Below are 12,318 nucleotides of genomic sequence, written 5' to 3' on the forward strand. Positions count from 1 at the left end.
CCCAGCAACGTCTATTCTGGGTGCCCAATTATTTGCTACATGGGAAGCGCTGAAATGGACAGGGAGTAATTACAGGGGGAAATTACAGGGGGTAATTACAGGGTGTAATTACAGGGGGTAATTACAGGAGCAAAGAGACGGTATTATTCACAGATTCATTGTCCGCCATTTCAATGATATATAATAAGTATACAAAAAGATTCAAAACATTAGTGCACAGTATACAGGAGATGCTAATCGAAATGAATAGCATTACAATTTTGTAAAACTGCAGTGGATTCCAAGCCACAAAGGAATCCTGGGAAACGAGCTGGCAGATGCAACCGCTAAACAAGGGTTAAACAACCCCTGTACTATCAACAACCACTTATCGATGACAGAGAAGAAAACAATATCAAAGAGAAAAATGGTAGAAACCTAGCAAATGGAGTGGGATGTTATAAAATCAAGGAAGTGACTCGGTACGTTTAAACCTATTATAGAAGATTGGGAGACAGCTTATTGTAGAAATAGAAAAATAGAAACCGTAATGGGAAATTTGAGAATTGGACATGTTAGAGTAAATGCATATTTACATAAATTCAAGATGACAAATACACCTTTGTGTAGCACATACAATGTAGTAGAGGACATTTCACACGTAATGATAAATTGTAAGAAATATGATCTGCAAAGAAAAGATTTAGAAGTAAAATTAACAGGACTCAAATTGAATTGCTCTATGAATAATCTATTAGGAAAACACGAAGAAAAGGATATACGGGAAAGGGTAAAAACTGCTTTTATAACATTTATAACTAAAACTAATTTACTAAACACATTATAATCATCTGTAAAATTAATTATCCAACAGAGGAATAAGGATTAAATTGAGTCTCTAAACCTACATAAATGTTCTTTTGTAAAGAGACTACATTTAATGCAACGATTTTGTCATAAACAAACCACAGGAGGTTGTTTTAAATATAAATAAATGTAAATGTATTTAAATGGAAATGGTTTTAATAAAGTGTGATATACATATATATATATATATATATATATATATATATATATATATATATATATATATATATATATATATATATTGCACTATAAAAACAATATCGATGGAAGGGGGGAGCATGGATATTGTCTGAATAAAAGGTATTAAGCCTCATGTGGGGGAGTGAACATATCATTCATAACATTCGGTGAAGGAGTTAATTTTTACTTGAAGACTAACACTAAAGTTTGTCAACTGTATTGATCAGATCTAATATCTTATCTTATATCATATTTACAGGGGAGTACATTGGCTCCAAGAAGAGGGCCAGATCTCCTACTAAAATGGGAGAAGAAGAAGAAAAGTAAACTATACGAGGCCATTAACAGTCGCCAGTACGGGCTAGACTTCTAACCAGACTCTGAACCACAAAAGAAACCATTATAAACAAGAGAAAACACAGATTTCCGACCTCCGCCAAAGGTTAAGCGAGTCGTCCATGACCTATGATCTATCTGTAGTGAAAATTTTTGTCAAAATCCGTCGAGTAGTTTTTACGTAATCCTGTCCACAGACACAGACAAATAAATAAATAAACCGACTCGATCTTATAAACACCTTGGCTGAGATAAAAAGACGCTCCGTGACTGTTTTTATAAAAAGCTACGATTAGTGCAATATGAAAAACACATCTAAGATCACCTACGTCACCTGGAAACACAAACATGATTTAACTTGGACAGGTATTTTAGAATTTGGTTCCCAAAGAGTAATTTCAAATAAAGATTAACACTATTGTATGGTGTCACTGACGACATTGCACAGATGTGAAACCAGTGCTTTAGTACGAGCAGCTTAAAGGCTTAAAGGTTTAATGGCCACTCATGAATGGCAAAGGCAAGGGACCGTGACATTACCCTATTAAGCAGGACAGTGCCCTAGAGACTTGACCATATACACATATGATCAGCGCCCAAGTCCCTCTCTCCATCCAAGCTGGGACCGGGGAGATCCAAGCAATGGCTGCTGATGACTCGGCAGATAGACCTATAGGCTCCCCTAAATCCCCCTTCCTTAGCTCACATGGATGGTGAGGTTGTACCAACCAAAGGAATTAGAAAGTTTGAATGGGACTCGATCCCTAGTTTGACAATCACCAAGCAAGGATGTTACATTATCAAACATGAATATTAAATTCATTTTTTCAAGTCAGATTAAAATTTTAATAGTTATAACATCTAAACTAAGACTTTCAGGGTTAAACCTCAACAGCAGCACTGTTCCTTTACGATCACCCTTAATAAAGTCCAAATTATTCATGTTGTTCATTATTACCTTCGCCAACGAAGTTGAAAGGATGTTATGTTTTATGCCCTGCTTGTGTGTGTCTTTGTTTCTGAACAGCTTCCTGGCCACAATTTTCATTGTAGAGTAATGAAACTTGCAGGGATTAACTCTTATGTAAAAAGCTGGGAACGATTAGATTTTGGTAGGTCAAGGTCAAAGCTCAAGGTCAAGCAAAATATCCAATTCACATAATCAGCCACAAGTTTGGATATCGTTACAGAAGCATCAAAACTGGTTCCTATTTGAGTGTATAAAAATCCATGCCAATTAATACATGTTAAGGTCAAGGTCAAGCAAAAGGTCGAGAAATAAGCTGCTGCAGTGGAGGTCTGCGCTCTACTGAGTGCCCCTCTAGTTGTAGATCAATTAAAACAACAAATTTCCTTATATAGAAAATATCTTTATATAGTGTTGGAAACATTCTTATGAAAGCTACCATTTACCTCGACCACAAAATGCCAAAATATTAGAGTAGTTTAAGGAGGAATTAAAGTACATACAAAGTTAAAGTTACGCCTTCGATCCAAGTTGCTTAGTTCACAAAATATTGAGAGACAATATTGACGCCTTGTGCAGCCACGTGGATCATTTTAATAACCACTATTATTTCATCAAAATTATATTGTCGCCGGAAATGTCCACATGAGGCATTAGTAAAAAAATTAATCCATGCTAAACGAATTCAACCGTTGTTGGTTGAACCTGTTATATGTTATGGCCTTTTTGCCTGCAATTGATGTATAAATAAACTTGATGTTCTGCAATAAACTCACTCAGTTTCTTTCATCCCGCCTTTGAGTCACAACCTACTCTTGGCTCATCACAAAACCATTTTGTTCGACAGGTCGAAAAATGAAAATAAAATGCAGCTGAATTATGGTTGTACAGAAGAACGTTGAGAGAGAGAGAGAGAGAGAGAGAGAGAGAGAGAGAGAGAGAGAGAGAGAGAGAGAGAGAGAGAGAGAGAGAGAGAGAGAGAGAGTAACAAATGAGAAGGCATTGAGAAGAGTGAATCAGGAGAGATCACTTCTAAAAGGGATAAGGAGGAGGCAGATAGAATTTCTGGGACGTAATAAAAGGAGAAAAGATCAAACTTTTGTGTTTTACGTGAAAGATAGAGAGGGGAAGAGCAAGAGGCCGGCAAACGAAACAGTTTCTGTACAGCTTACTGGAGGATGTAAATGAGACTGCAACAGCTGGACAATTTATACAGAGCTATAGAGAGGACCAGGTGGAGGCAATTGACAGCCCACGTCCAGGACATGGGCCCTGGATAGACAGGTAGATCGATAGATAGATAGATAGATAGATATATACTGTAACTAGATAGATATACGTTGAAAAAAAGACAAGGATACCCCCACCTACTTGCCGTAAAAGTTTAGTCATTTATTAACTAATGAGGTGTTTATACCTGTCCGATAATTTAATAAGAAAAAATTATTGCATTTTAATACAAAACAAATAATTTTAATTATCAGTTTTCCCAAGAATATTTTCTAGGAAAAATAAGTTAAAAAAAAAACGCCATATCTTGACATGTCTTTTTTCACGGCAATTTCCTGCTTCACATTTACAGTGAATTTCGATGTCTTGTTAGTATAGGATCCCATAGTATCTAAAGTAAGCCTCTTCTTCCACCAAACACTTGTTTAATTGCATGAGCTGACATAAGGACGACTTAATCTAAACCTATAAATAATCTGTTTCTGGGAATACAACCTACGGATCCTATAGATGTCAGAATGTTTCAAATGATTTTATGATTACTAACTTCTAATAATTAGTGAGAGAGAGAGAGAGAGAGAGAGAGAGAGAGAGAGAGAGAGAGAGAGAGAGAGAGAGAGAGAGAGAGAGAGAGAGAGAGAGAGAGGGGTACCAATCAAAACCGAAATAAACTAGAAAGAGTCAGCACTCAAGGTGCAGACCTCCATCACGGCAGCTTTTTTCAGTCGACCTTTAGCTTGACCTTGACCTCTGAAAGAGGACATTCAAGATGAAATTACTTCCACGTCTCAGCATAACAATTAATCCCTGAAGGTTTTACCATCACGTGAGAAAATTGTGGCTAGGAAGATGTTCACATACAGACAGACAAACGGATAAACAGGGGCGAAAACATAACCTCCTCCCATCTTCGTTGGCGGAAGTAAAAGGTATATTTTTAATCTTCTACTACGCCAAGATAGGACCTAGTGAGAACCTGCGCTGGGTTGACTTTGTTGAAGGACTGAAGTGGCCTTGTCAAAAAATGGTCTTGAATTTATAGATTGAAAGAAAAAAAAATAATAATAATTTTACAGACTAAGGAACTCCCAGCTGCTGCCATAATTTACCTCCGCCAACGATGATGGAAGGTTATGTTTTACCACCTCTGTGTGTGTGTAATTTGTTTGTGTGTGTTTGTTTATGAAAACCCCTCTGGACACAATTTTAATCATAGAGTAATGAAACTTGCAGGGATTAACTGTTATGTAAAAAGCTGGCAATGATTCAATTTTGGAAGGTCAAGGCCAAAGGTCAAGGCCATAGCCACGGTCACGTAATCAGCCATAAGTTTGACATCGTTGTCACAGACTTCAAACTTGCTTCATATTTGAGTGTATGAAAATCCACGCCAAATGATTTATGTTAAGGTTAAAAGGTCAAGGTCAAAGTCTAGCAAAAGGTCGAGAAATAAGCTTCCGGGGGAAGGTCTACGCTCTACTGAGTGTCCCTCTAGTTACGTTTGCTTAACTCTGAGATAAGAACATCGCAAAGTTATTTCTAACATCATTGAAGGGACGCCGAAATCAAACAGTTCTGAGTTTTTATGATGTTGTCTAAATTATTCTTGAACAAGAAATTACTACGTTGAGTGGTGGTGTATCTCTTCAATTCCAGTTTGAATCCGTTACTCCAGAACTGATATGTGCTAGGCGTGAAGAGGTGGTTGTAGTCTGTATTTGTTATTCATTTAATAAATTAGATTGCCTTCATTAGCTGAGAGAGAGAGAGAGAGAGAGAGAGAGAGAGAGAGAGAGAGAGAGAGAGAGAGAGAGAGAGAGGAGAGAGAGATTTGGGAGTAACTGGTGGGCGTGGCTGATAATGACAGCAGCCTAAGCTAGGTTGTAGACACCAAGGAAAGAATTTAGAATGCAAAGCATTGCGAAGGCTCAATTTCTTAGGGCTACCGTTTAGCGAGATTGTAGAAACAATATTCAAATCAAATTATTGTGTATAGCATACCTTTCAGGGACAGTATGTATACACTAAATACATTAGAATGTATACGATAAACTGATGATGTAGGTTCTATAAAGACACAAGGGTTTCCCTTTGGGATAGGACCAAGAAAACAGCCCTTCAAGCGAGTAAAGTGAATTAGTCATTTCTATGTACTCGTATTATTACCTCCGCCAACGAAGTAGGGAGGAGGTTATGTTTTCACCCCTGTTTGTCTGTTTGTTTGTGAACAACTTCCTGGACACAATTTTACTCATAGATAAGTGAAAACTTCAGGGATTAATTGTTGAGACATGGAAGTGATTCAATTTTGAAACTCTCAAGTCAAAGGTCAAGGTCAAAGTCGAGTAAAAGGTCGAGAGATAAGCTGCCATGGCGGAGGTCTGCGCTCTACTAAGAGCCTCCTAGTTATTATTATTATTATTATTATTATTATTATTATTATTATTATTATTATTATTATTATTGTGGTAGGAGACCCTCTTTTAGGCAGGTTGAGTTAAAAGTAATGGCTGGATCGGCAGTTTATTTTCTTATCCAATTTTTCTATTTTCCGGATAATTCTCGAAACGCGTCGTAGTTTTTACTATTTTGTACCAAAAGTTTTACTTGTATTCTGAGAGAATATACTTGAAAAGTCTTCCCGATTTTGTCATTCACCTGACTGATGATTTTTTCAAGTCTGCTGGCTGATTGCAGCGCTCTACAGAAGAGAATTATCCGGAAAATAGAAAAATTGGAAAAGAAAATAAACTCTGCCGATGCAGCTATTATTATTATTATTATTATTATTATTATTATTATTATTATTATTATTATTATTATTAGCCAAGCTACAACCCTAGTAGGAAAAGCAGGGTGCTATAAGCCCATGGGTTCCAACAGGGAAAAATAGCCCAGTGAGGAAGGAAAACAAGGAAATAAACTACAAGAGAAGTGATGAATAATTAAAATAAAACAGTTGAAGAACAGTAATAACATTATATAGATCGTTCATATATATAAACTATAAAAACTTCAAAAAAATGTGAGAAAAGGTTTAATTTGGTCTATTCATAAAATATTGAAGTATTTTGAATTATTTATGTTATATGGGTATGTTGAATAACTCAATGACTGTAATTGCTTATCAACAAAAGAATTATTTTGTATGTATGTATGTATGTATGTATGTATGTATGTATGTATGTATGAATACTCTACGTCAAAATATCAAAATAACTCATACACCAATTACATAAAATTCACGGTTCCTTGTTACGCTTTTGAAGGGCAAAAGATACCAAAACTAAAGGGGTACTCAGTAGAGCGCAGACCTCTGCCGAGGTACCTTATTTCTCGACCTTTTGCTCGACCTTGATCTTGACCTTTGACCTTGACATGTATTAATTGGCATGGATTTTCGTGCACTCAAATATGAACCAAGTTTGAAGTCTCTGTGATAATGATGTCCAAACTTGTGGCTGATTACGTGAATTGGACATTTTGCTTGACTGCGGCCTTGACCTTTGACCTTGACCTTCCAAATTTACTCATTTACAGCTTTTTACATAACAGTTAATCACTGCAAGTTTCATTAGTCTATGATTGAAATTGTGGCCAGGAAGCTGTTCACAAAACAAAACACACACACACAAACAGGGGAGAAAATATAACCTTCCAACTTCGTTGGCGGAGGTAATTAAACTGTCTTTTACGACATTTCATCGCCACCAACAGTTTTCACAACCTTCAAAATGTGAGAAAATTCAAATTTTTCTCCCGAATCAAATCAGAATATGTAACTGGAACCCAGTACCATAATTTCCAGTAAAATACTGATTAGATTCTACGAAAATACGGCCTTTTAATTTTATCACTAGCTTTAAAAAGGAATATAGGCCTAGAACCAGGCACTGGTAGGCTAATGTCTCCGTTTCTTTCTTTACCAACAACTACGATTATTAAAAACTAGACTGTAATGTCTTAACTACGAACTCCAAAACAGAAAATGACTGTCGAGCAAACTCACAAATTTGGAACTTATCACGAGCTAAAAACGATTTTGTTAAACGTCAAAAGAAAAAAATTCTTCGCAAACTTAAGTCTTGTAAGAAAATCGCTGCTTATTCAAATTCTTAAAAAGTTGAAAGTCTTAAAATTTCGCGAAATCGTCAAACCTTAACCTGAAAAGTATATGCTCTTACCCCCACATTATTATTATTATTATTATTACTTACTAAGCTACAACCCTAGTTGGAAAAGCAGTATGCTATAAGCCCAGGGGCTCCAACAGGGAAAATAGCTCAGTGCGGAAAGGAAAAAAGGAAAATAAAATATTCTAAGAAGAGTAACAACAATAAATATCTCCTATATAAACTATGAAAACTTTAACAAAACAAGAGGAAGAGAAATAAGATAGGAGAGTGTGCTCGAGTATACCCTCAAGCAAGAGAACTCTAACCCAAGACAGTGAAAGGCCATGGTACAGAGGCTATGGCACTACCCAAGACTAGAGAACAGTGGTTTGATTTTGGAGTGTCCTTCTCCTAGAAGAGCGGCTTACCATAGCTAAAGAGTCTCTTCTACCCTTACCAAGAGGAAAGTGGCACTGAACAATTACAGTGCAGTAACCCCTTGGGTGATGAAGAATTGTTTGGTAATCTGTGTTGTCAGGTGTATGAGGATAGAGGAGAATATGTAAAGAATATGCCAGACTATTCAGTGTGTATGTAGGCAAAGGGAAAATGAACCGTAACCAGAGAGGAGGATCCAATGTAGTACTGTCTGGCCAGTCAAAAGACCCCATAACTCTCTAGCGGTAGTATCTCAACGGGTGGCTAGTGCCCTGGCCAACCTACTACCTAAAAGGTTTAAAGGCCGCTCATGAATGGCAAAGGCAAGGGACAGTGATACTGCTCTACCAAGCGGGACAATGCCCTAGAGACTGACAATATATACATAAGATCATCGCCCAAGCAACCTCTCCACCCAAGCTAGGACCAAGGAGGGCCAGGCAATGGCTGCTGACGACTGTACTAGCCAGTATAAATGCTATAGGGCAGTGGTTCCTAATTACTTTTGGTCGTTACCCCCACTTTTTTCCGAAATCCTGGCTACTAGCAAGCTCATTAACCCCCCCCCCTCCCCCCACCATATTTATTATTTTGAACATGATCAATGTAAAACAAACTTTTAGTTGGTTGAACCTTCCTTCATTCAACTGTTATTGAAATAGATATATCAATAAGTACTATTACTTTTGTTGAAAATAAAGATTTTAAAAAATACATACACATAATAACGTTAAAAATAAATGGAGAGAGTATGTAATTGGAATAATGTTCATTGGTGTGAAAAATGACACATTGATAAATAAATACTACTGCTGGAAATAAAGAAAAGTAATTTCATGTAAATAATCACTCAAGTTGATTGATTGATTTTGATTGATTTGAAGTTCTTTGGCATCCTGACATCGAAGGTCATAGACGCCGAGCTCAAGTTGAAAATAAGTGGGAATATATATATATATATATATATATATATATATATATATATATATATATATATATATATATATATATATATATATATATATATATATATAATGTGTGTATGTCTAAAAAACCTTCAGAAGTGTGAAAAAATATGACTTAGGTTTGAGATCATCCCAGTAATGCGAGGAGATAGTTTCGTAAGGTCACATTTGATGTCCTTCTCGGCGTTCAATCTATTTCTCTCCTTACTCCGGATGGTCAAAAGGGCTACAAACCCGGCCTGACTAATGGAAGTTGAACCCAATGTTGAAAGCCTTTTCTTTCTGCTTCTAAACGTGCCAGAGGGAACTCTTTGTTACGGCTAATCCAAAATGTAGATCATTTCAAGGAGCTAAATTCCATTTGTATGAGGTTGCTTACTTTTATTTCAAGTAATTCTTCTCCGAATCGATTTGGTTCATTTGGCAAATGTTCAGTGATACATGTGAATGGATTCTGAATAGAAGCATAGTTGAGTGGGTTAACTTCATGGAAATATTCTTCCATCCTCAGACGCAGGTTATTTAAATTGAAATTCATTATACTCCACATGTCGCTCATATGTACATAATCTGTATCTTCCAAAAAGTCTCCTAACTTAAGAAATGTAGCTATTCTTTCAGTTTTCAGTTTTGAGTCCCAAAACTCCAGGTTGCTACGGAATGCTTTTATTTTCTTTTAAATCAATGTGATAACATATTCTTCTGGTCCCTGCAGTGATGTGGTCAGGGCATTTATTTGCGAAAATATGTCCACTAAATAACACAGAATGAAAATTCGTTTAGGGTCTCTCAGTTTCCGTGCTAAATTGTGCCCCTTATCGTCAAAACAAATTTCAATCTCAGTTTTGAGCTGAAATACTCGTTCGAGAATATTTCTTCTATATAGCCATCTGGTTAGGTCACAATACAACAGACTCAATATCCCTGCACAAATAACTAGCCAGTCCCGAGTTTAAAGTATTTGACTTAATATAATTGACTATTTTCATGACGTCACACGTTACCTATCCCGAATCAGGTTACAAAAACATTACTGCCAGTGCTTGACAATGGATAATATAGTGTGTTGCTAGAACTGAAGGAGTTTCCTTTTCCCCATACTCCAAAAATCCTGAGTTAACACATAGCATAGATGGCACCCATCTGTTGTGATTCCAATCCAGTTTTTCCAATCTCGTTGCACATCTGGTTCATTGAAAAAAAAAAAGCATCAACTTTTCTTAATACATTCAAACCCTTTTTAGTCGTTTCAAGGGGACTACACATGAGTAGATCCTCTTCAATTCCCCTTTCTCCTTTGTACCGGATGTATGCCATTAATTGTGCACACTAGCAACATCAGTTGTTTCATCCAGTTGAATGGCAAAGATACCACTGTGTTTGAGCTGAAATTAATTGATCTTTTCGATATCTATCCTACGCCTAATTGTGTTGTGTTGTTAGATATGAGTATCAATTCAGTTTGTCAGCTTGGTCATGTTCACACATGATTTTAGCCATGCTTACTGCTATCTCCAACCTCTACTGAGGTGACAACTAATTGCCGGCGAGAGTTACTGACGTTCGCTAATATTTAATTTTTCTATATTTTAAATAATAATACACACACATACACACAAACACACACACACACATATATATGTATATATATATATATATATATATATATATATATATATATATATATATATATATATATATATATATATATATATATATATATAAATATATATATATATATATATATATATATATATATATATATATATATATATATATATATATATATAAATATATATATATATATATATATATATATATATATATATATATATATATATATATATTCATATTACAGCACCTGTTAAAATAAACACTACCATTACCCCCCAACAAAAGCGAAATTACCCCCAGTGGGGTAATTTACCCCTATTTGGGAACCACTGCTATAGGGGAACACGTTACCACTGTACTAACCAGCATAAACAATTGAATATCTAAAATACAAAGACCTATTATAACTGAATCTAAAAGTCTTACGTTACAAAAGAAGTATTGAAATTTACTTAACCAGTCAGTACTGATGCCACATGCTTGCGTTACATTAAAGGAGTCGAAATCCTTTAATATGTCCCACCGCCAGGTTTCCACATGCAGACGTCACCAGCCAGGAGACACAGAAGGATATTTAGATTCACAGAATACAAGATTTTATAATAAATGAGATGCAAACTTTTTCTTAAATCGACTTCGTGTCTCCTGGGGGACCATCATTAACGACTGGGTTTTTTATTAACAAAATTTCCTAGCTTTTTAAAGTCTCGGTAATACCCTACTTACCTGTTCTTGTAAATCACACCATCTGCAAAAGAGAAAAATACATCATTAGTATCAAATATGAAACTGATTATGATCAGTAAATTTTCAATGGATAATATCCCACTTAACATAACTAATAATGATTTAAGTTCTTAAGGAAAATTAATTATTTTCTTGTTTTCTCTGAGTTACGTTAAGGTAGATTTGATAACTAATATTGACTGCAGCATGTAATTCTTCAAATATTTGAGATTGAAACTTAACTTTTGTATGTGACATAAAATCTAGTGAATCCTACTTTGTGTCCAAGATTTCAGTGTGGCATGAGACCACATAAACTTTCCGCAAGTAACATTGTAAGTAATTAGGTAAGTAGATAAGTAACCAATGAAGTAAGTAGATAAGTAACCAATTAAGTTTGTAAGTAACCAATTAAGTAATAAGAAATACAAAAATAATAAGAGCCAACACCGTTTAAGAAATTGATCTAATTTGGCAGCCAGTTCATCGAGATGTGATTTCTAATGATCATTCACATTTCAAGATCATTTAACAAAATGAAAAATTGAAGCGATATATAACAGAGGGTCAACAAACAGCCATAAATCATGATGAAGCGAGATTATTATTATCAATATTATTATTATTATTATTATTATTATTATTATTATTATTATTATTATTATTATTATTATTATTATTATTATCATTATAGCTAAGCTACAACCCTAGTTGAAAAAGCAGGATTCTATAAGCCAAAGGACTCCAACAGGAAATTGGTACTGGGGCGAATGAACACGGATATTTAGTACGTATTTAGGAAATTCATCTATTCAATAATACCGAGTAAATTATCGTACTTGAGTGGATCTCGAATCCCCAATTCAGCAGGTCGAAAGGCAGAGAGAGAGAGAGAGAGCGA

At 35.4% G+C, this 12,318-nt stretch overlaps 1 protein-coding gene across 1 annotated transcript in view; it reads right to left on the reverse strand.

Moving 5' to 3' along the window:
• Positions 1 to 1,367: 1,367 nt before the first annotated feature.
• Positions 1,368 to 12,318, reverse strand: part of LOC137619980 (neprilysin-like) — a 398,554-nt gene continuing 387,603 nt past the window's right edge. The window contains exons 5-7 of the mRNA XM_068350260.1: positions 11,418 to 11,439; positions 9,457 to 9,730; positions 1,368 to 1,406 (exon numbers count right to left, since the gene is read on the reverse strand). Coding sequence (XP_068206361.1) covers positions 1,368 to 1,406; positions 9,457 to 9,730; positions 11,418 to 11,439 — 335 coding nt within the window. The remainder of the gene's footprint in view (positions 1,407 to 9,456; positions 9,731 to 11,417; positions 11,440 to 12,318) is intronic.

Source organism: Palaemon carinicauda, chromosome 26 (assembly GCF_036898095.1).
Source record: "Palaemon carinicauda isolate YSFRI2023 chromosome 26, ASM3689809v2, whole genome shotgun sequence".
Taxonomy (NCBI): Eukaryota; Metazoa; Arthropoda; class Malacostraca; order Decapoda; family Palaemonidae; genus Palaemon; species Palaemon carinicauda.